General features: G+C 38.8%; 2 protein-coding genes across 2 annotated transcripts in view; one reads left to right on the forward strand and one right to left on the reverse strand.

Annotated features, from left to right (window-relative positions):
* Positions 1–4,414: 4,414 nt before the first annotated feature.
* Positions 4,415–14,574, forward strand: mdm4 (MDM4 regulator of p53). Its single transcript, XM_058374191.1, has 11 exons — positions 4,415–4,574; positions 5,070–5,154; positions 5,242–5,316; positions 7,005–7,138; positions 7,646–7,695; positions 8,143–8,207; positions 9,897–9,996; positions 11,474–11,634; positions 11,869–12,042; positions 12,127–12,195; positions 12,278–14,574. Exons 2-11 carry the CDS (start codon positions 5,077–5,079, stop codon positions 12,779–12,781), a joined length of 1,410 nt encoding a protein of 469 aa, XP_058230174.1. The 5' UTR covers positions 4,415–4,574; positions 5,070–5,076; the 3' UTR covers positions 12,782–14,574.
* A 6,511-nt stretch (positions 14,575–21,085) lies between these two features.
* lrrn2 (leucine rich repeat neuronal 2) overlaps positions 21,086–25,293 on the reverse strand; it is a 57,631-nt gene continuing 53,423 nt past the window's right edge. Inside the window, exon 2 of the mRNA XM_058374190.1 lies at positions 21,086–25,149. Within this exon, the coding sequence (XP_058230173.1) occupies positions 22,770–24,908 (2,139 nt within the window). The 5' untranslated portion in view covers positions 24,909–25,149 and the 3' untranslated portion in view covers positions 21,086–22,769. The remainder of the gene's footprint in view (positions 25,150–25,293) is intronic.

Genomic DNA, 25,293 nt, shown 5'->3' on the forward strand with positions numbered 1-25,293 from the left:
TTAAGACTCCTTATTTTCCCTTTTCTTTCTTGAAGTGTTGGAGTAACAAGGTTATTTATTCTGTTGTGTTTTTAACGTACATACATACACGCCTCATAGCAGTGATGTCACACACGTGGTCACTTGCAGGGGGTACTAATGCTTGAAAAGTTAGTTTACCTCACTTCTTAAATTCAGAAATATCTTAAGTCTTACTGTTTTAACCTTTATAAAACGAGGCCTCTTTTTGAAATTCTTCTTGCTCGAAAAAGACGTGCCCAATTTAAAATGATTATATCTCAGCGACAAGGTGTATTTGTATAATTCAGGTACCAAAATAAAGGTAACAGGTGAGATTGCTACAGAAGAGTTAGTGTATATAGTGTATATAGTGTCCACTGCCCAATCTCCAGATTTGAACCCTCTTGAAAACCTCTGGAATGTCATCAAGAGGAAGATGGATGTCACAAACCAACAAGCAAAGCTGAGCTGGTATAAAGTTACCCAACAGAAATGTGAAAAAATGGTGGAGAGCATGGAGCCAAAACGCATGCAAATCAGGGTTATTCCACCAAATACTGATTTCTTAATGTTATTTAGCCAAAGCATTAACACAATTTGTTTACAAATTATTTGCATTTTGTTTTATTTGAGTTATTAAAGCTCTGCAAATACTGCATGATCTTGGGTTATTTTGATGTGTTGTCATTTCCTTTAAATATACACTCTAAATAACGATAGTTATATTTTGAATTTAGGAGAAATATTGTCAGCAGTTCACAAAAAATAAAACAAAACTGTTCATCTCCCCAATACATGACCTGTAAGAAAAAAAACATAAGAAACTCATTATTTTGCAGTGGTTTTTTCTGCAAAAAAGCAAACAGCTCAGCTTTGCTTGATGGTTTGTGACCATCCATCTTCCTCTTGATGACATTCCAGAGGTTTTCAATAGGGTTCAAATCTGGAGATTGGGCAGTGGTCTCTTATTTTTTTCCAGAGCTGTATTTATTTATTTATTTATTTATCACCAGGTCAGAATAAGAGGTAGTGTAAGATTAAGGGGCAGTGGTAAAGCCATTAAGCAAGGCCCTTAACCCTCTCTGCTCCAGGGGCGCTGCATCATAACTGCCCCTGTGCTCAGACCCCAACTTCCTCAGCTGGGATATGTGAAGAAAAGTATTCCACTGTGTGTAATGTATGTGTGCTGATAATAAAGGCTTCTTCTAAAGATAAGATGGAACACCATTTTACAATTTTAGATATTTTAGTATTATACAATTTTAGTATATTTCTTTGGAGTGAAAGCCTAAAAACTGAAGAAATTGATTGTATAACATCTGTAACATATTAACTGTGTCAAGATTGGTTCATCTATTGTGTATCAGAGATGTTCTAGAGAAGTTTTCGAAGAGGAATGTCTCAGGTACCACACTATAAAACTTAATTTATTTGATTTATATGTCACTATAGGTGTTCATTCCATCCAAATATAACTGTTTAGGGTTTATTTTGGAAACCTCTCCACAACCAGAACCACCCCAGATCCAAGATCTGTCTGATTCATGAATCTGTCAACTGACATCTAAAATGAGAAGTAATTTGAGCACAAATAATGAATCAGCTTCAGCTGAGGAGACTCAAGCATTATATTAAATCTCTCAATTAGAGATAAATTGGGGAATAGCATAAATAGCATGACAAAAACAAAACAATATAGGGGAACGTTATACAGTCACTGAGCACTTTATTAGGAACATCTGTACATTCATGCAAATGTTTAATCAGCCAATCACGTGGCAGCAACGCAATGCAGAAAATCCTGCAGATACAGACCAGCAGCTTCAGGTAATGTTCACTCTAAACATCAAAATGTGGGAAAAAGTGTGGTCTCTGTGATATTGAATGTGGCATGATCATTGGTGGCAGATGGGCTTTTGAGGAGTTCAGAAAGCTGCTAATCTGGGATTTTCACACACAACAGTCCCTGGAGTTTACACACAGGATAGTATGAAAAGCATAAATCAGCAATTAACTGACAATTCTGTTAGTGGATATCTCTTGTTGATGATATTTGATGTGGAGAGAAGCTCTGAAGCTCTTATTCTGTATTTACATGATTGTATACACTGTGCTGCTGCCACCTGATTGGCTCATTAGATCACTGATTGAGTTGGTATATAGGTGTTTCTAATAAAGTGCTCAGTGAGTGCACAGTATAGTGATGAAAGTCAACAGTATAGTGTGGTCCAAGCCCAAGGATGACCCTGAATGTCACAAACATAGTGAATATGGAATGCAGTTTATAAGAAATTGTTTGTGTGTGTGTGAGGGCACAGAGAGCACTACAGTAGTCTGACAGAGTCATGAACTTTATGCATCTGTGTTACTACATTATATTGATACAGACAATCAACACTTCTTACTAATCTGATGTGAGAGTTCAACAATGCTATGGGAAAAATATAGAGAAACTTGATAGTGAATTTCAACTGTATTAATATGTGAACCATATCTACCAAATAGATTTCTGTGACTTGCAAGGAATTACAGAATGTTCATAAACAAAATAGACACTGGTTACAACTCTATTGTCATTGCAAAGTACAGGTACATAGCAATTTATCATCTACCAGAAGTGCAAATAGTAGAAGTTGTGCAAATGAACAAATGCAGATAGATATGTAAATATGTGCATCAATAAATAAGGCTGTCAGCATGTGCATAGAAAAGTATGTGCAAGTTGTATTTACAGCAGATAAAGTGTTAAGAAAAGAGTAATTATATATTTCTGCAAAATGTGAGCATTATGTACATTGTATGTACAACAGTAACAGAGATAATAAACAGTGGATAGATAGATAGATAGATAGATAGATAGATAGATAGATAGATAGATAGATAGATAGATAGATAGATAGATAGATAGACAGACAGACTAGGGGTAAACTATGCATCAACAATATGTACATTATAATTATGTTATCCAGAGAAAATGTAGTGGAATGTACAGGGTGAAGCAGAACTGCAAGGTGGTGAAGTGTAGTGAGATATGAGTGTCCTAGTGGTGTTCAGTAGATTTATGGCAATGGGGAAAGAACTGGCCCTGAACCTGCTGGTTCTGGTGTGGATGGTCCTGTATATCTTCCTGGATGGAAGGCGGTTGAACAGTTTCTAGGGTGGGAGGAGTCCTGGAGGATTATGCGCAGACATCTGCTGTGGTGAAGAGCTTCAATGGCAGGTAGTTTCATAACCCTTTAGTAATTTCTTTTCACACACTGTAGAGCTGCCATACCACACTGTGATGGAGTTTGTCAAGATGCTCTCAATAATGCAGCAGTAAAAATTGGTCAGAATCTTGGGGGATAGGTGAAAGCAATAACATCTACACAAAACTTGTTTATTGGGTTTGTTTAAAAATATAATTATAATCATATAATTACTAAGATTTCAGGCTTTTTTCAGTATTTTTGCTTGTGTTTAAATTGCTTCATATCAGTTAATACAACCTACAGTCCTAGGTAGGATAATATCATTCTTTCCACAATATTTAAAATAATAAATAACTAGATTTTGTAAAGTACGTCGGAACAAACTTTGATGTTGGCTTGAAGAACCACTGTGTGTCAAAATTTCCAGTGTGACCACTCCTTCTTTCCGGACCTGCCTGATCCATCCAGACGCTGTACCCCTGCTTGGAGTCTTGTCGATTGGTGACGCTCACTGCTGCTGTGAATAGATCTGTGTGGCCAGCCTGTGACCCAGGGGACTTCTGTGGATAGATCCACTTGGAGACTATCACACAGTCACTAAACTGCCGTTGCATCTGTCAGCTTGCGACCACAAAGAATTAGTGTAAAGTCTATAATAAACTCAGTAAATACACTGACCTAATAGTTCCTCAAGAGATCTTGCTTGCTGCTGAAGAAATGACATCATTTAGTTACATTTACATTATTTACTGTCCACCATCACCCAACTGAGGATGGGTTCCTTTCTGAGCCTGGTTCCTCTCAAGATTTCTTCCTTATATCATCTCAGGGAGTTTTTCCTTGCCATCGTCGCCTCAGGCTTGGTTACTAGGGATAAAAAAAATAGGGATAAAATAGTAACTTAATTTTAAACTTATAAAATTTATATTCATTCATTCATTCATTCATTCATTCTCTCTCTCTCTCTCTCTCTCTCTCTCTCTCTGTTTCCATACTTCTGTAAAGCTGCTTTGAGACAATGTCCATTGTTAAAAGTGCTATACAAATAAATTGAATTGAATTGAAAAAATATATATTTCTATTACTTCAATCTCAAGAATGATTTTGATTTAAGTGACCCCATTTTTCTGGACAAGCCTGGCTTGCAGACGGCTCTGAGGAGACTTTTACTTTGAAAAGACGAACGTTTCCAGCTTTTTTTGAACGTGCTAGACTCTGAGCTCGGTTCTCAGCACGTCCCTAGCACGCACCACGTCAATAGTAGGCGGCTAAACTTCCTCCGCCTGTTAGCTAGAAGCATCATACAGAAACAGTGTTCTGCTTATTAGAAACGCGGACCTGCCTCGAAAAGGGACAACGATGTAATCGTTTAGTCATTTTAAGGTGAGATTTTCTACTTCGTCTGCGTATTTAAAGCTTATATGTGTTTACATCTGTGTAGATATAGACCGATATATAGCTAGCGCGCTAACTAGCAGGGTTTGTTTGCTAGCTAGCATTGTTCCTGGTTAACGATAGCTTAGTTAGCCTGTTCGGTTAGAAATATCGAAACATTATTTGAAGGCCATATCTTAATCCTCTGACCATAACACGAGCATTTAAAAAAAAAAATTAAAAAGCTTTATTTATATCAGGGGTTAATTAATTTTAGGAAAATAGCTCGCGTAGAATGGAGCTTATAGCTAGCATTGATGACAGGTGAATAATCAGCTCACGTGAACGCTTAACTAATTTACCATGACACAAACAAGCTAGTAATTTGTATAGAGAGCTGCTCTGTGCGTTTCAGTGTAGTAATGATTCTTGTGGTCATTTTGTGCATTAACAAGGAAAAAATAGGAGCAATTTGAAATAAAATGATATCTTGTGCCGTTCCAGCCTGCTAATGATGAACTCCATGTCATCAGCCCTGCATTCGGCTTCAAGCCCAGCATGCAGAGCGCTACCCGGGGAAGGAAGTCAGGTAAGCTTGACTAGATTGCTGTATATTTTTGTAAGCATGACATTGATGATCATTATCCAGCATGCTGAATAATTCTTGGTAATGCAGGTCCAGCCCAAGGCTCCCCTCCTGCAGATTCTTCGGGTAGCTGGAGCTCAGGAGGAGATTTTCACTCTGAAGGAGGTTGGTACTGCATGCTGTCAGTGTGAGAAATGCACTAGTGTGACTGCTTATCATGGATACCCGCTATGTACTACACTCACTAAATCATTTGATCAGCCACTTTTGTTCCTATGATCAGCATGTCTATCATGCATCGTTGAAAAAGGAGCATCATGTTGTGAACCATCCTCTTGCACTGACAGGATGCGTATCAGGCGTGGCAGCATTGCTAGGATTTTTGCACACGTCCTTCTCCCCGCTGACTTAAGGAATGAGGTCTGGGTTCAAAAAAAATATCCAGACAGCAGCAGGGCTGTGATTAGAAACACCAGTGGGAGGATATTAATTCTAGGTCTTTCTACCAAGGTGGCCTGTCAGAGTATATATGCTTTAAACTCAGCCCACAACATAACTCCAGTTTCATTTAACATATCTTCTGAAGCCTGTCCTACACAGTGATGGAAAAATCATTAGAACATCCACACAGGACCAACAGAGCACACATCTGGGCTGTGAGTTTTCATTCAAGTTGCCAGCAGTGAACAAACTGGTCATCAGGGTTTTTCCCTTTTTCACTTCAACTCCAAAATAACAGTCAAAATAAAACTTTTTACTAGATATGTTTTTTGCTAATGCATGCCACAACTGTAGTTCATGTTTCTGTGGTGTTTATTTACATTTCTATATGCATTTCTGGCTTTTCAGCAGACACCATTATCCAGAGCGACTTACATTTTAATCTCATTTTATACATCTGAGCAATTGAGGATCAATGGCCTTGCTCAGGGGCCCAACAGTGGTAGCTTAGTGGATCTGGGATTCGAACTCACAACCTTCCGATCATTAGTCCAACACCTCATTATTTTCTCTGAACCACCTGCTGCACTGTTCACATAAACCCAGGACATAGCTGGGGTCATTATTTACTAGACAGATTTATTAGCATGCACAGATGTTAGGTGTGTGGAATGTGGAAACTAACAGCTGAGCAACATACAGCAGTGCAGACTCCAATAATTTCTTTACATAGATTATATAGCCAAAAGTATGTGGACAGCTAACCATATATATATATCTATATATATATATATATATATATATATATATATATATATATATATATATATATATATATATATATATATATGCATATGCGTGCTCATTTTAAAACCATGATCATTATCAGGGTGTTTGTTCTTCTGAATAAAGCTGTGAGGTTTTGCTTATTCAGCTCAAGAGCATTAGTAAGCACAGATGTCATGAGAAGAACACCTGGTGTTTGAATTCATCCCAAAGGTGTTGAGTGGGTTTGAGGTGAGGGCCACCTTGCCAGGACCATTTAGTTCCAGTGACAGAAAATATTAATGCTACATCATACAAAGACATTCTGTACAATTGTGTGCTATTTCAACTTTGCTAAAGGCCCATATACTTTTGGCTGTATTCCAAGACATAACTCATAGCTGAAGTGTTAGCCAGAGACTTGTTGCCTTTTTGTTGAAGATGTAACATGCTTCAAGGTGATGAAGACTAAGACTGAATAAAGTTGTTCCTCCTGGGGATTTAATAGTCTGTTATGGTATGCTTTGCTTGGCTAGGCTTTGTCTGCTCCTGAATAAGTGAAAGGAACAGATTGGGCTATAATCTTGAAAATGTTTAGCCAGTCATCAGAGGGACTTGACATAGACCCCACTACATTTGCATTTCAGGTAATGCACTACCTTGGCCAGTACATCATTGTGAAGGAATTGTATGACAAACAGAGGCAGCATATTGTCCATTGTCAAGATGATCCTCTTGGGGAGCTGCTGGAAGTGGAAAGCTTTTCTGTCAAAAGCCCCAGGTGAGTTCATGCTTTTTGTAAGCCAATAACCTCAAAGCAAGATAATTGTCCAAAAACAGCACATCCCAGGGTTTTATTCCTCAAAACAAACACTAGATCATTCCTACCTGTTATTTGTTTATTGTTATGTTTCATGATGTTGAAAGACTTGTACAGCAGCTTTACTACCTAGTATTACAAAGACTTTTAAACTGGAGAAGTTTAAAAAAACAAAAAATAAACATCTCAAAACAATGACTATTTATTAATAAATTCGTTTTATGTGTGTTTCACCACAGAAGCCCCTGTCAGTCATTACTATTGAAATGATACCATGCTAGAATAAGCACTTTTATATAACCTTGTTGCTGGCACTTCTTTTAGTGCTGCTGTTACAGACACAGTCATTCCCTTTCGACCAATCAGAATCAAACATTCATTCTAACAGCTCTGGGGTATTAAATAATATAATGCCTTATAAATAGTGCAGGGGCTTCTTCATTTAAAAACTTGTTCTCCTTTTCACAGCCCTGTCTATGAGATGCTGAAGAGGAACTTGCTCATTTTGAATGGCTCGGGTATGTTGCCTGCACCCGTTATTCAGTCTCTCGTTTATTTGAAGATATTTATCTTAAAAAATTATACAGTTATTTCTCTGACATTTTCAGTGACATTTTGTACTGCCCTGTGAACTTGGATTTCTTTTTATTTCCACCTTGCTCAGCAGGTAGTGTGTGAAAGAGTGTGTGTGCGTGATAGTCTGTGTGTGCATGCACATGCGGAATTTTGTAGTTTTAAGCATTTTTCTTTCTTTAAGTCTTTATAAAAAATATATATTTCAGATATGGGCTTAAATATTCACTTTTATGCCATTAGGTTTTTTTTTTTCTATGTCCAGACAAATCTGGCTAATGGCATGATGTTTATTTCAGTCCTAAGAATGAATGGTGTATGCTTGATTAATAAAGGGCAGGTTTTTTTTTTTTTTTTGTTTTGTATGTTACTATGTCTTATTTGAAATGCAGACGCGGCAAAGAATGTTTCAGTCGGCAAGGATTCTATTCAGTCTCCATGTGAAGATCCCGGGCAGGTAAAGCGACAGCATGGTGCACAGGAGAAGCGCTGCTCATCTGCCCCTTTCATGGCAACAACTTTCTTGTGGCTGAATATCAAATTCTAGTCATGATAATAGAGTTTGACTCTCTGTTTAAGAATAGGCAGACTGAATGAAACTTCATTGCTTAGGAAGGTTCTTTAGAAAGAGATTTTTGAAAATAAATGTGCCTTTGGAAGCAGTAAAAATATCCTGTTCAGGGTTCTGATTTATCCCACACTATACACTCTAGCATTATTGATGATGGATTAGTTTTACCAAAGGAGGTTCACTTGTGTAGTCTGTAAGGGTTTTGGTCAGTTCAGGAAAATGTCTGAGTAATTTGATCGGATTAATGAGCCATAGCCTCAATGCTTATGTCTGGATTATTTATTGCATTCAAAGAGGTTTACTATTACTGAGGAAGCTCTGTGTTTGGCGAATTTCAGGCATTTGCTCGGGAATTGTTCATTTTCAGTCTTCTAGATACTACAGACATTGCCTATTTGTACTGGATTAATCTCTATTATCACTTAATATTACCTCCCCAGGTACAACCAATCCATCTTACCACAGGGCTTTTAACAATTGTTTCAGCCTCTGCTTTTGTCCTTTTTGTTTATATAAATCCTCATTAATGTTAATAATAAACAGATTGGTCATTTGTATAAGAACGTCTTTTGCTAAATTTGAGTTGCAGATTTTGTTAGATACCTAAATCTTTAGTTTTAGTCCAAAGACAGTTTTGAGTGTTTGTAGTTAGCTGGTAAGATGAAATGCAGTTTGCCATGAGAGGGCTGGAGGAGCAGCTGCCTCCAACAGTCATGTGTGTACAGAGTGGCACCGTCTCTGTACATCCCCAAGGCCAGCTTCGCCTGGTGGTCTTAGTTTGAGGGGGGAAAAGCCACCAGCGTGGGCATGGCCAATGGGGAAACAGAGTCCCTGTCTCTGTTTGTCACTCAGAGTTTTCTTCTCTGCTCCGCCGCTTATTCTGGCATAATAGCAGCTCTGTTTGTTCCACACACTGGCCTTCACCACCCTCCACCCCTCTATCCTATAGCGTTACAAGCATTTACTCATATTAGGCAATTTGTCATGGGTTTACGCACAGGAGAATCTGATTTGCCTGATAAAAGAGAGTTTGGTATGTGAAGCCTGGCAGTTTATTTCTTTTTATCACTTGCTTGTGGTGGCTACACCTTTTGGGTGGGGAAGGGCAATACATGTTAAAAAAGAGGCAAAGCAAATTCTTAAATAACCTGTGGTGTTGAAAGGTATGGCCACCTTTGAACTGCATATTGTATTTATTTATATCCTGCTCCTGATTCAGGATTAACAATAAATATATTTTTAACATCTTAAGATTAGTTCAAAAATCATTTTACCCTCTTTATTTGCTTTTAATTTCTTCTTGTTTTTCCCTGACACAACCGTCCATTTTAAGAGTAACACTATATTGATTTTCTGAAGGTTTTTTAATGCCAATTTGAAACCCACAAGCATAGATCCCCTTTTCCCTTTCCTTTCCCTCTGTCCCTTTTTGTGTGTGTGTGTGTGTGTGTGTGTGTGTGTGTGTGGTTCTCTGCAGCCACATAAACAAGGTCCATGTTGTGGAGGAGCTGCTATTCTGCCTGTTATCACATCATAGCCTCTGGCAGTAAATGCTGCTTTTCCTTCACCATGTAGGTGTCCAGCAAGATGTGTAGTTCTGGAACATCCTGCAGTGACGCCAGTACCTGTGCCATGCAGAATTCATCTCAACGAAGACCACGGGATGAAGATGACGGTATGTATTTAATTATTTGTTTAAGATGCCCAAGCTCTGTAAATTAAATTGCCTTGTTGCAGGAGTCAGACAAGACATAGTGCTGCACATACACATGTAGAAGTCAGTTAGGAATTGGCAAATAAATCAAACAAAGCATATTTTAAAGTGGTTCTCCCTGTTTGGAGGGCATGTCCTCTAGGTTAAGGAGATCCTCAACGTGCTCAACATAATCCCCAGTGGAGGACAACACTTCCCCACACTTACTTAGCAGAGCTTAGCAGGTGCTGAACAGTCAAGTAAAAACACCTTTGGAGCGGCCCAGAAGTCTTTTTTCTGTGGAATCTCTAAATTCTTCTCATGCCTCAGGCTTTTGCTTATGCAACTGATTTTGCCACAGCTCTTTTGGCTCCCCCATGGCTCTTCTACCTCTGCTTCCCTTGAGTTGAATTTGTCTCTCATTCAAGATTCTGCCAGATGTTCTCAGGCAATACAGAAGCCTCTCCAGCTAAATCTTGCTGGTGCTCTGTATGACGAATCTAACTCTGTCGTGTGGTGATCAATTTACAGCACTGCCTCTTATTTACTCAAGAGTTCAAAGCAGTGTGGTGATTCAATGACAAAACTATCACTGTATGTTCTTAAGTGCAACAGGGTACATTATCCTGCTAAAAGAGACCACTGTCATTAGGCAATACTCTTGCCAAGAAGGGGTGTACTTGATCTGCAAAATTATTTACGTCAGTAGTATCAAAGTAACAACTACAGGAACTGCAGGACCAAAGGCTTCCCAGCAGAACATTGCCCAGGATCACACTGCGTCCATCTCTTCTCTCGTGCATCCAGCTGCAGGTATATGATTCACAAACACCTGGCTTGCAGCAGCTGTTCTGTCGCAGCAGATGTGCTAGCCTTTACTCCTCATGAGTGTCAGTTTGTCTCGGGCACCCATGAGAAGTAGTGGGTTTTTTAATTCATCCAAAAGGTGTTAAGTTGGCCCTGTACAGTCCTGTCATGTTCTTTCCTACCAACCCTGGCAAGCTATGTCTTTATGGATTGTGCTTTAGGGATAAATAGTAACTTATCTTTAAACTTTATTATTTTGTCTGTTTCTATACTGCTGTAAAGCTGCTTTGAGACAATGTCCATTGTTAAAAGCACTATACAAATAAATTTTATTAAATTGTGCACAGGGGTAGGGTTTGGCCCCTTAGTTCCAATAAAGGGAAAATGTTTAATCATACAGCATACAAACATTCTCTACAATTGTGTTTCCATTATTGTGGCAACAGTTTGAGGAAGACCCCAAAGACACACTTGACAGAATTAAGAGACAAATATGCAATTTTACTAGACTGATTTTTGTACAGGTGGTGCTTCTAGAAGGTGGAAAGAACTCAAGATGTGTTTCTAAAACAAGTCTAATATATTTATTCTTTACAAATAAGTGTCTATAAAGAATCGAACACGTTTTGTATCTCCTGAAAATTGTTTACAGACTCTTTAGATGGGATGCCCAGGTCAGCTTGTAAGCGGCCAAAGTTGGATGTGAGTCTTGACGAATGGGACCTGTCCGGCCTGCCTTGGTGGTTTCTGGGTAACCTGCGCAGTAATTACACACGCAGGAGCAATGGCTCCACAGACATCCACACCAATCAAGTAAGACAACCAACTTAACACAACAGATTATTAAATATCTTTGTATTCATGCTCCAGATACATGGGGAAACCTGACTAATTATTTGTATTTATATTTAAATAGAAACTTGTATACAGTACAGTGTTATTGCTTCAATATATTTTCATTACTCCATGTGAACCTAGTAGTAGGACTATCCTATAGAAGAACAGTGAGTGTGTCAGCGACTTGATTAGAAGCTTCTTTGTGGACAGGAGGAGGACACTGCTGTTGTGTCAGATACCACAGATGACCTGTGGTTCCTGAATGAGGCAGAGAGCGAGCAGGTTAGTGTGGAAATGAAAGAGGCAGCACTTGAACAGGGCAGTGACTCCGAGTCTCCTCAGGAGGAAGAGGAGCAAGGGAGGGACAGCAAAGAGGACAAGGAGGTAGAGGCTATTATTGAACTACCTCTCTATTATTGGTGTGTTAGTATAACTCTGAGCTGAGCTAAAATATCTTTGTATTCATAGATGCAGGAGGACCTGGATGATGACTCGCAATGTCTCAGTGATGATACAGACACTGAAATCTCCACGCAGGTACTATGTTGTTTTGTATTTTTCATGATGGATTTTAAAAGGTTTTTTTGGCCCACTTCTAATGCCCCTCTGTTTGCTACAGGATGCCTGGCAGTGTTCAGAGTGCCGCAAGTTTAACTCTGCCACACAGCGCTACTGCATGCGTTGCTGGGCACTGCGCAAGGACTGGTACAAGGACTGTACACGCCTAGCACACACTGTCTCAGTCCCTGACCTCCCAGATCCTAAAGACGAAGATGAGGATGATGGCATCGATGTGCCTGACTGCCCAAGAACCGTGTCAGACCCCGTCATCCTGCCCTCACATTGGGTGTCCCGTGATTTACCTGCATCGCCCGCATCCGCTAAGGGTAAAGCTCCACGCCGAGTCCTCCAGGGTTCCCAGGAGAGCCAAGAAGGGCGTGAAGTCATGCTGGAACCCTGCAGGCTGTGCCGTGTGCGCCCACGTGACGGCAACATCATTCATGGCCGTACGGCACACATGCTCACCTGCTTTCCCTGTGCACGCAAGCTACACAAGTGCCACGCTCCATGTCCTGGCTGTGGTCAGATCATCCAGAAGGTCATCAAAATGTTTGTAGCCTGACAGCTAAAGAAATGGTTTGTATAGAAAACACACCGGGATAAAGCTTAAGGAGGGCTCCATATAGCTCATAATGACCAAATAGCAGGTTGCATGTGAAATTAACAAACATATGTTGTACAGAATTGTTCATATCTAATTGTTTGCATGTAAAATATACATAATTAAGTTGTACAGAGCACTTTGCCTTGAATGATGCGTAAACTGTAACTAGCTTATTCCTTGCAACCTGCAGTGTGTGTATATATTGTACTGAACAAGGTGGCTTCTGTCTAATGAAAATTCTTGTGAAGCTGACATTTTCCATAGAATATGGAAGGAAATGTACATATTCCTATTCCGGTGAAGAAGGCGGAAAGCAACAAATGGCCTGGTACTTCTTGACACTTGTGTGAACTTAATACAGTATACCAATTCCTGCATTAAAAAAAACAAACTTTAACAGGTAATACTTCATACTTAAATATATTTAATGCATTTGCACAGAAGCCCTTGCCACCCTGATGTAATAGAATAATTCCCCAGGCGTTGGGTTGTAAGCTGAGAATTATCTAAGTTATTTATTTATGAACATAATCTCCCCATTTCATGGGGTAGTTTTGTTTGGGGTGTAGTTAGACGAGCTCTGCATGTGAATTGTGACTGAACCACAATTGTGTTTTTTTGTTTTTTTGTACTTTCATTTATCGGTGGTATTTTGCAGGAGAGTGTTGAACCCCTTTTTGGCTCACAGAGAGAGTAGCACTTTGTACAGACTTCTATAAATATTCGGAATATCTGTGAGCTTAAAGTACTGCTATTATAAATGTGTGCGAATATATAACAGTCTATGCGCCATTGTTTCGAGCTGACGAGCCAGCAAAGCTTCATGTTTCCTCAATGTTTAGATTTTTATATCAGACAGGCCAAGAGGTTTCAGTTCTGCTCCAGGGCTTTTGTGAAAAATCAATTCCTTTTTGTCGTCACCCTCATCTCGAGTTGGCCAAGTCTAAGCATCACTGAAGTGTAAACGTCGGGGAACAGAGGATCTCCTGAGTGCCATTAAGGCCTTCCTATTACACTGTGCCTTTATGCCTTTTGTCTTGTCCACTATCTCTTGTAGCCTGTGTCGTGTGCTTGGTTCAGTGTGATCTAAATGACTATTGTTACAGATTTTGCCAAAAGTTTACTTAAAATATTGTTTTATAATTTTGTTTCTGACATTTGAAACTTTCGTTGAAGTTGTTGTTGTTTTTGTTTTTTTTAAAGAATGTTTTAGCACTTCTTTTCATTGCCGCTGCACTTCTTCCTTTTCACAGATGAGCAGTTCCTAAATGGTTTGCGCTGTTGCTTGTTTATCCTTTTCTCACTTGACTTTGCTCTCTATTTGCAGTTTATAGAAAAAAAAGCAGAATTTGTCTGCTCTGCTTGTTGAGAATGCTTGATTTGATTGCTCTTATCACACAAGGCTTCAACCGCTAGAGATTTTTTGCTGTCTTTAATTTATCTTGCCACCAGGGGGCGATAGTTTATGATTTTCTGTACCTGTAACCTTAAACGGAAAGCTTTCTTGTGGCTGTACAAGCACATTTCCATTAAGGGTCCTTGCACATGGGAGAATGCTGTATTTTACTTGTTTATGCCACATGGTATTCAAGATAAAACGTATTTCAGCTGAAATCACTGCCATAATTTTTGAAGTTTAGGTTTATACGTTTTTATGTTCTGTTTGAGTTCTGCTTCTGAACATATTTCATGTTTATGAGCATCTTTTGTGTTTTTAAGTTGAATAAATAGTGCTACTAATTAATACACAAGATCTCTCTCTTTGACTTTTTTCTGAATCAAAATGATTTATTCAGTTTGCTTCCCAAGAATATCTTTCCAAACATCCCATGCTTTCTCTGGTCTCTCTTTTTCAGCTGCTTGTTGCACTTCTCATAGAAACCACTAGAGAGCAGTCAGGGTCTGTGAAAGTATTGCAGAAGACAGGAGCTGAGTTAGGACTGAATACAGGTATTATGTATGCAGTTACATAATTTATAGAAGTGTTGTAAATAAATGTGCACATAAACTGATAGGCTGCACAGTAGTCTTTATAAGATTATAAAACAATCATATGTCCATAAACACAGAGCATTTGAACAACAAAGGATAGGCTAGTGTTTAAATGAATCACCACCACGTCAGTGTGATTGTTTCACGGTACCCGCCATGCAGAGATGTACTGATACACTGTGTAATTGCATTTACAGGCCCAATTTGCAGTGCTTCAATTAGCTGATCTTCTATTTAAGGTCATTGCTTTAATTGCATGTGATGGCATTAATGGGCTGTCTGTAATCTTCTGCCTGCTAAACTGACAAGAGCTAATCAGTGGGAAATCAGGAGCCGGGGTAATGCTGTGTAATACTCATACACCTACATGCAGCAACATCAACATGGAAGAATGTTGAAAGAATATAGTGCCTCTGACTGATTCCCATCATGTGTTTCTTTTTCCTGTATTTTTTTTACCGTAATGAAATTCCTATATTTTCCCTCAATCCTTTTTGTATATCCTGTTTATTCACTTCACTCAATGCCTGTTGTTTATTTTGTGCATCTTCTTTCTTGCACATACAGCATGCCTTTTCTTTAGCATCTTTATTCCAGTGGTGTATTTATGCCAACACCAGACTGAAGTGTTTTATTTCTGACCTTCTCAGGCACTGTTTATGATTGGTGGTGCTGTCGAAGCAAAACTTGATTAAAGCACAAGCCGTTTCTTTACCATTTAATCAAGTACGTCTTTATACTAAGTGTGTGTGTGTGGGGGGATTCTATGGTCTAATGTCATGTGGCATTGCTCATGATGACTCTGCAGTCCTCAGGCCCTGCTAATCCTTAATGGGCTTGTAGGACTAAACCCTCCCTCTATTTTAAGGAAAAATTCATAAAAAATAAGCCTTAATTTTGCCATCTGGATCATATTTTCTGGTAACAAATTTCTTAAAAGTGGATTATCTTTTAAAATATATTATATTTTTTTTGGAAGTATCACCAATAGTCTTAGTTAAAATGAGCAGAAGTAGTGGCTATGGCTGGGTTTTTTTCTGCACAGAGGCTGCAATGAACATAACTGATGTGAAAATCCCTAATTTTTAATAATGTTATCCAAAACATTATTGCATCCATTGATCTGAGACTATTCTTTGAGCAATATCCCATAAACCAGTGAACAGTGGATTGTAGGATTTATAAGGAATTATCATTATCAGTAGATAAACTGACTAGATTTTGGAACTGATCCACAATCAAGGTTCAAGGTCACAGCAAGGTCAAATTTCTGAAGGGACTAGATTCTGTGGTTGTGGTGGAGGGATTCAGCTTGTTCAGAATACTCTTGGAGAGACTAGAAGTAAATAGCCTGAGCAAACATCATCTAATAAAAAGACAAATAAACAGCAGTAAGATTTGTGGGGTTTGAATACACAGCATTTTTTTGTTTGCAGTGTTTCCGTGGAAACAAATAAGCTGCATTTGCAGACTTGAAACGTAACATTAACAATCGAGAATGTTTCTGCCTGTCTGTTTTTCATATGTGTTTATGTAATATCTTTATTATTACCATCATAATAAACCCTAATGGTTTATTAATATTAATACAAATTACTGATATTTTGCCCTCCCATTCAGTTTCATGACCAGCTGGCACTGACAATACTGGTTTAAAAATATTACTGTATCAATGCTTTATTATTGCTTTCATACCAAAATGGAGGAAATGAAAATCTTTGTCTAATAGCTTCTCAAGCCTTGTGATAAATACTCTTGGAGAACCTAAAATAGCAGAATTCATTGGGTGATCTGCAGTGCCATTAATTATAAACCCCAAAATTGTTCTTTAGGGTAACAGGAGCTCGTGCACATACGACTTGACTCGAGCGCTGCTACCATCTGTGAGCTGCATTACGGTTATAGAAATTCGGTTAATTAATATGTTCAGTGATGTCTGACTAAGAACCCTGCGGGGCCATTTCAGTTTCCTCTGCATGACCTGTCTGCTCTATGCTATATCATGCTGCCATGCTCACTGCACCCTTATTTCTGTCATTAGCATGAGGTCTGTCAGTGCAGCTAATCTGGGTATTTCTTGAGGGATCAAACTTAGCTAAAGTTACTGAGGGGATGGTCCATAGATGTATGCATATCCATTACTGCTTGGGCATGTGCTGATATTAAGATTTAATTTCATGATACATTTTTACCTAACTGTCTTATCATGTCCTTTTCTTAAAGATGGACACATTGTCGGTGTAAAAGCTGCAAAGTGCTGTCTTGTGATTGCCTGGAAACCTAAATAACTGCCAAAAAGTGGTAGGTATCATAACATGGTGAGTAATATGGGAAAAATTGGCCATGTTTTGTTCATGCTAATTGTCCCAGCTTCTTAAAATCATTCTATCTCTGACAGCCATATCAGACTGGTGCAGCAGGTCCCAGGATTTGGAACCAGTAGCTTGTGCTATAATTAATTGCTCTACCGTGAAAAAAAATAGATTCTTAGTTTTTCAATGGTGTTTTTCCGGTTGTTAAAACCACCATCTAAGCAGCCTCCCACATATGTATGAAGGAAGGGATGTACATGTGGAGCTATGATATGAAGCATATTATGTGTGTTGAAATTTGAGTGTTATGGATGTGAACTTTGCCCTCACATTGGCTAACAAAACACGCTTAGCATCATTAAGCCAATTTGCCTATGCTGTCATTTAACCTCTTGAGGAGAACACAGACAAATTTTCAAAACACATCAACTGGTATCAAGTACCTTTGTTCACAGCAATTTATCGGTAATGGATGTGACATCAAACAGCTTTTGTTGGAAATTCTGAACAAAATTTTCTACAAACTCTGAATTTTAAAGACCATCACAGAAAGCATCATTATTTATTGAAGGATCATTTCCTTTTTATGATGATTGATATTTGCATGGGATTGTCCTGCAGTGTATCAGATTTGAATTTCAGCTCATACCTACTGCTAACTTCTCTGCCTTTCTCTAGTGTTTTAGTCAGGGATATTTATTAGATGTTTAACCTCACTACTGTTGCTGCTGCTGATTAAACAGCAAACACAGAATCTATCTAAAGATAAAGGTTAGCAAGAACGTCCCACTGCGTCTAGTAGCAAGGCCACGAAACCCCGTCTTAGACACATGTACGCACACACCACTTAAAAAAGTCAACATCTACTCCAATAACCGGTGTCACTTCCCATTTCTGTGATCTCACTACCCCATTCCAGATTCCATTACCCTTCCTGCTCCTTATGGGGAAATCAGTAATCAAATTCACAGTCCGATGCACTCCGTTTAAAAAATGGTAACACTTTCTATGAGGGCCATATGACCTGTGAATACATTCATAACGATGTATTTTTAAGGCATTTAAGACTGCTGTAGGTACTTATGGAAATGCAGTACACTTTATAGCTGCGGTTAACAGAATACATTAGACGTTGTGTTCACGACAGTGCAGTATGTTACAAAGCCACTGAGACATGCCTTGCTTTTTAAACATTTTCAATGTATATATTTTTCATGTTTAGCTTACCGACTGAATTTAATGACTAACCTAATTCTAATAAATTCCAAGTAGTATTTGGGAGCCATAGGTAAAATAAAACATTTAAAATGTGTATTAAACCAGTGCCATTTCCATGCTATAGATTTACTGGAATGTTCATGGGAAAAAACATCATTTGCTATAACACCATTCTATAAAGTATGGTGCATATTCATGGATAATCATAACATAGCACCAAATGATTTATGAATGTATTAATGATGTTATTAGTTCATTATGGATACAGCCTTTTATAGGCATACCAAAAAAATGATAAACAATAAACAAATTCTTAACAAAGCATTAATCATTTCGGTCTGTCAGGTAATCATTATTTCTAGACAGACAGCCTCGTTAATAAGTTTGACAATGCTTTTAAAAGTTAACCAGCTATTAGTTTCAGTCTCAGAGATTGATGTGTTTTGTACACTACTCTGGTCACAATTTTCAGGATCTCTGATTGGCTGTCTATTATACCCGTAATCTTGTTTCAAACACTAAACCAGGGAAAAGGCAGAGCCACTGGACTGAAAAAAGTCCTAAAATTCTTTTTTTCCAAAATTTTCCTTTAAAATGTTTGAGATTAAATGTAGCCAGCTTCTTATCAGTCAAATGACATTGCCATGTTTATTGAAGAATCATACTATACTTTCTAGTGAAAGATCGAAGTCTTGCTCCCACGAATGCATTCATTAATATAGATGCTTACATCCATGTTTAAATTATCACTTAAAACTCTCATTAGTTGAACAGAATTGCCTTTTCTAAGAAGGACACATTTGGCAATGCCTCCATATTTAAAAATATTACGAAACCTTCGAAGGCAGCTGTCCTTACATGGCGTTTTTAAATGGGACAGAATTTATCTTGGGAGTTCAGACGCTGTTTACCCAGGCGGCATTCTTCCTAACAGAACACAAACGTGGTGATGGTATTTTAAAAAGAAATCGAATTCCTTCGTAAACTGTTTGCGGGAACAGCTACACAGGAAATGTAGTATTTAAGAAAACCCAGTTCATTCGGAATAATGTGTGCATCCTACAGGAGCTTGTGAGTTTGTGTAAATGTACTGGTATAATGTATGCAGGCTTGTGATTGATAGGCTGCAAGTCATGTAATTGGCACGGGTTACTGTAATTTTATATACAGATTGCAGTGTCAAGTTTAAATAGCTAATCCATAAAAAGAAATCCATAAAACAAATAAGCTTAGCTATTCAATTAGGACAAAATGCAGGCTATAACAAGAGGAAGTGAGTATAAAGGAAATCAGCGTTATTGAAAAAAAATGTATAAATCTGATAGAGTTGGCGTATGAAAACATTTACTGTACTAAAAGATCAATAATGCTTACGCATGTGACCCCAATAAAAAATTTGCCTTTAAAATGTAGTCTGTAAACATCTGGCTTAACAGAGAACCGAATGTTACATTTAATATCATACAGATGTGTATCATTCCTTCATTAATTACATTTCCAGTTGTGTTAAATTGAACTTAAGAGTTATGATGTGTGAGGTAATAAAATTCAGCTTGAGCTGTTATCTCTCATTGATCAGGAAATTGCTCTGACTGGGTCATTCATTCATTCATTAAATTGGCAACCCTGCCTTTTATGCAGTCATGCTATAACATTGTAGCGCATCTTCCTGAAAGACGGTCGTAATAGTTTAGCTTTGATACTGAGCTGTGGAAATAGACCTTTGCCCCATTAACTGCAGGAGGTACACTTCAGTGATGCGGTGAGCTTTATTCTTTGGCATTTCCACCCTTAATAGGTTAGAAGGGGACCGTTTGAGTATGCAGGACGGCAGTAAATATGAGGTAACTGCATGATGCTTCACTACTTTTCAATGGTTAAAATTTAGGGGTCTTTTGCTGCCTAGTTTAATGAAGCCTGAAGAAGTTATCCCATTTCCTGTACAATTTCTTTGTTTTTACTTTCCTATTTTCTATTTAAATATTGCAGTGTCTATAGAAGTAGAAAAGAATTTTATTAACAAATTAAAATAATAATAATAATAATACAAAAAGAGATACATTTATTTACATAAGGAAATGTTAAAAGCTGGTAAGCAAAATGAAGTCATTCTTAAATATACTATATTGTTGAATGCTTTTAGCTATATCAGATAAGGAGAATTTTATTCTAATTAAATTATATTTCTGGAAGTCCCCCACATAGATTATGTGCTCTGAGGTTACATTTATATGATTATAATATTTGCATTCACTTTAGAAAGACAGAAAACTATTTAACCAGATGCTGCTGTAAATCCCATATGGTGGACAAGTTATGACAAGCACATACTGAACTGCGATGCTAAAGAGAGATATCAGCTTTGGAGTTCTCTCCCGTCCGCTTTCTTTCGCTCTTAATGTTGACCACAAAATCTGGCGTTCACGTTAATTGCAGTATGCTTGAAGAAACTGGATGTGACGAGCACTATGTTATAGTAGATAGATGTTGCTGAGAAGAGAAGCATTACCTACCTCAGGCTCCTCTATGTGAGATCTCTGCAAATGAATATTTATGCTCATTATAATTGAAAGTAAAATTGCTCCTGGAACAATTTCACTGACGTACAAATGGCGAGAGTACCTTGAAGCCCACGACCCTGACTTTGTATAAGCTCAACTTTGATTTAAAGGTTTGATTTGCACTTGTTCTCAGATTGAATATATTCTCAAACCATGAACAATTAATCAAGACACTGACATCAGTCTAAAATGGTTTAATAATACCTCAAAATAGAATTTAACACATAGCCTTCTTAATAATTTCTGAAAGGGGAGCTGAACACTGACAGGAAATTCAGGGTGATTTAGTGTATGTACAGATTCGAGGTGATAGAAAGTAAGAGCCAACGAATTATATCAAATGGAAGAGAAATAACAGGGGAAGAGAGACAGTTTAGTTAGAGTAAGAGAAATTCTGAAACATAGGGACACATCAACTACAATCTGACAAAAAAACTCAAACAAAACAGCAGGTTTTTTTTTTTTTTCCCATAAATGACACTGTAGAAAATGGGGTTCCCCATAGTAGAGAAGTGAGAAGAGCAAAGCTCACAATCTTTAGAGCTGATGATCCTGTTAACAAATGACCAAGTCCTTTGCCCTGGTAAGATTTTTTTTTCAATGCAGTGTCCCTGACTTAAAAAGTCAGATGGCAAGCTGTTGAGTGAGAAAGCCATTTTGTACTCAGGTGGTCTCTTAAATCCTTCCTTCAAGTGTGTCCCTGCTAGCAGTATCCAGTCTTTCCATTGCATGTGCAAAAAAAAAATTTTTTCTTTTTTAAACAATAGGACATGTTTCATTCATTGTACTCAGCATGTTGGCAAGTATGAATACCCCTCACAGAGTCCTGGGGCTTTTCCTTCTGTCCCCATGCATAAAATATATGAAGCTGGCACAATGAAGCTGTTCAGGGTTGAATGTCACTTGATAATCAGTCTTTTGGCAGATCGCTTTCAGAATTTTCGTTTGGTTTTGAGTGACAAAAAGAGAAAATCCATAGCCAAACAGAGCCCTGATTCGCACATAATATTGTGTCCTTGGTCATATATAGAAGTATCCATCGTTAAAAAGACAAACACATACACACACGCGCACACGCACACACACATACACACTGAGATAAAGATACCTCTTGATAGCTTGGACGTCATGTTGTGTGCTGATTATGGCCCATAATATCAAAGAGAAATACTCGATGTACAGTTATGCAACATATTAAAAATACCCTTCTGTATTTTACATATTCTTTCAGTACCTATGCTTAGACCTTTTTATTTGAAAAAGAGTATTAGTTTAAAAAATAGAAAAGTAACGTTTAATTCTTTAACAACTCACGCAAGGAGAACATGATTCTTCAAAACAAACAAACAAAAAGAAAACAAAACAAAAAACACCAGTTTCCTCCCAAATTGTCACAAAATCGAGAGGTTTGGAATGTCTTTCACAGAATTTCTTTGCCCACCGGTTTACTCCGTGTCCCCAGCAGTATGCAAAATATGTAAGTATTTCATATCACCTTGCAACTTTCATGTATTTTAAAGTTCATACATCTTTCAAAGTTCCCGGTGACTTACAAACATTTGATAGCGCTCTCTTACAACTGCTCGGTTTTCTCAGTAAATATTGTTTGTGATTACATGTAAAATGCTTTCACTATACATATATGGTCTGTAACTTTTCCATTATAAAATAAATAAAAATGAAATCTCTTATTATGACACTATAGTTTTAATGGGGACACTTGTAATGTTGCGGGGGAAAAAAAAGCTATGGTTTTGTTCAGTGGTCTGTTAGTGTTGACTGTGAGCTGTAATTTGAGTAGCTTTACAAAGTTTGTACGGCTTCTCTGACATAATCCCCTTCAGCTGTTGAACATCACGTATCTTAAAACGCCTCTTTTGCATTACCCAGAACATCTTGTGCTGGCTTAGCGTCGCTGAGCACCTTTCCACTGCCCTCTGAGAGTTTATCCTGGTCCTGCTGAAGTGAAACTGGTGCCATGAAAGCCTTTGCTTCCTGGGTCAAAATGGTTGAATGGGTTTTTTCCAACTCCTTCCAGTCATACATTGTCCTCCCCTGACAACTTCTGATTGCCAGCATGATGAGGAAAAAAGCTGATAAACCCAGTAGGAATACTGGGGTGAGGTCTGCACAAGGATCTAATATAAACTCCTCTTTAGTCCTGAGATGGACACAGGAGGTGTCATTTGGCCCCATATGCAGACAGACCTTGTAATGGGTTCCTGGTTGGAGGCGGGATAGATTGAAGCCCCTAGTGCCAGCGAGTATTCTGATGCTATGCTTGTGGTGGTCTTCCAGGCTTCCATTGGCTGTCCAAGAGATTCGGGCAGCAGGGATGTTGTGGCCAGTATGCCAGGACAGTAACGCATACCGTTCTTTAACATCGTGGACCTGCAGACTGTCTTCATTTATTTGATCGTATGTTATTTGAGCTCTGCCAGATCCCTCCACTTTTAGTGTTAGACTCTTTGTGTCAGCTCCAACTAGATTCTGTGCGACACAAGTGTAGAAACCAGCCTCCTCAGTGGTGACTCCAAATATTTCCAAAGTGCCCTCTGTTAAAACCTGGTAACGTCCAAACCTTGTGGAAGGAGTTAATCTCAAACCTTTTGGAATGACCCAGTAAATACTTGGTTCTGGTTCTGCCAGTGCTCGGCAGTGCAGGGCTATGTTGTCCCCTTGTCTCACTTGAATGTAAGTAGGGAACATGCTTGGGGCAATCAAAGGGAGGCAGCTATCTGCCATCTCCCTGAAGGAGACTTCTTTGACTCGTCTAGCTTTTAACTCTGGTGGTTCTGAGCAGAATGTGGACTGTGGTTCAATGAAACGGACTGGCTTGTCATCCTCTGCTCCTACCCAGCGAATAAGGCAGTCACAGCGAATAGGATTAGTGTGCAGACTGATCTCCTGTAAGCTTGGCAGAGACCGCACAGTCTGACGATGCAGAGCACTCAAGGCATTACTGTTGAGCATCAAGCTCTCCATACGTGGTAGCTTCTGGAAAGCCTGAGGGTGAATGAAAGACAGCCGTGGATTGTTTGTGATTTCTAGTTTTGTCAGTTCAGGGAGGTTTTCCATTGCGGAGTGCTCAATGGACACCAGATCCTCCATGTTGTTCAAGCCAAGCTCCTTCAGGTGAAGCATGTCCCTGAAGTCCCCTTTCTGCACCAGCTGAATTGGGTTCTTGTTAAGATCCAGAAATTTCAAGCCTGGTAGCTTCTGCAGTGCCTCTTTTGGGACTTTGGTTAGGTTGTTGTCATAGAAGCTAATGCTCTCCAGGTTAAAAAGTCCTTCTAGAGCACGCTCTGAGATCTCACGTAAGCCCATACCTGCCAACACCAGGCTGCGCAAGGATCCAAGAGGTTTGAAGTTGAGATCTTGGATAGTGTCCACTGGATTTCCACCTGTCATGAGTACTTCGAGTTGAGGCAGAGAATGGAACCAACGCCTGTCAATTATCATTAGGTGGTTAGAGTTGAGATGAAGCCTCAAAAGGTTAGCTAAACCTTTGAAAGCTCCTGGGGAAATACTTCTGAGCCTATTATGATTGAGATACAATTCCTGAAGGTTAGGCAATCCAGAGAAAGCTGCTTCAGGCAGGTGCCTCAGCTGATTCTCTTCCATGTGTAGGCTTAGAAGAGCTGGCAGGTCAGTGATTTTCAAGTTACGGGTGCTGATGAAACTGTTGTGGGAGAGATCCAGCTCAGTTAGATTGGCCAGACCCTGGAGCTCACTTTGGTCCACTGAACTGATGAGGTTGCTCTGCAGCCTTAATGTTTGTGTCTCTGGAGGAAGGGCTGTGGGCAACTGAGTGAGAAGCAGGTCATTGCAGTCAACAGTTGGAGCCTCTCTATACACAGACTGTGGTGAGTACCAGGGTTTGATCTGGCATACACACTGGTGAGGACAGGGTACCTTCCAGGGGATTGAGTGAATGACCAAGGAGCTGGCAACCCCAAACAGGAGATGAATAAGCACAAAAACCATTGTAATCACACTCATTTTTACTAAAAAGTGTTGGTTAGTTGGTTGTTATTACTGCCTAAAGTTCACTTGGTGTTTGCAAAATTAAATTTCTTGTGTTTCATCTTTTCCAGTCTTCTAGATATATCAAAGAATGACTTGCTTTGATGTTCTGAAGTGGGACGCACTAGGATGGGTTTGAGTCTCCTCTCGTTCCCTTGTTCTTACATCCTTGTACAGCAGAGCTTTCAGGGATTACTTCAGAGCTTCAGAGGCAGACCTGACAAAAAGAGAATAAATGCAGGTAGAGATCATTCATGTCGTGATTCATCCATAATTCCATACATATAAGCAATACCTTTCAACTTTTATTGCTAGTTTTCCAGTTAGAATTGGTGCATGTGTGAGAGACTATTAACTGTAA

Source organism: Hemibagrus wyckioides, linkage group LG21 (genome assembly GCF_019097595.1).
Source record: "Hemibagrus wyckioides isolate EC202008001 linkage group LG21, SWU_Hwy_1.0, whole genome shotgun sequence".
Lineage (NCBI taxonomy): Eukaryota > Metazoa > Chordata > Actinopteri > Siluriformes > Bagridae > Hemibagrus > Hemibagrus wyckioides.

Bases quoted from the DNA above. Each gene is read 5' to 3' on its own strand.
- mdm4 (XM_058374191.1), top strand. From the start codon at position 5,077: ATGATGAACTCCATGTCATCAGCCCTGCATTCGGCTTCAAGCCCAGCA. The intron at 9,997-11,473 runs GTATGTATTTAA...AATTGTTTACAG, and splicing joins ACCACGGGATGAAGATGACG to ACTCTTTAGATGGGATGCCC. The intron at 12,043-12,126 runs GTAGAGGCTATT...TTGTATTCATAG, and splicing joins ACAGCAAAGAGGACAAGGAG to ATGCAGGAGGACCTGGATGA.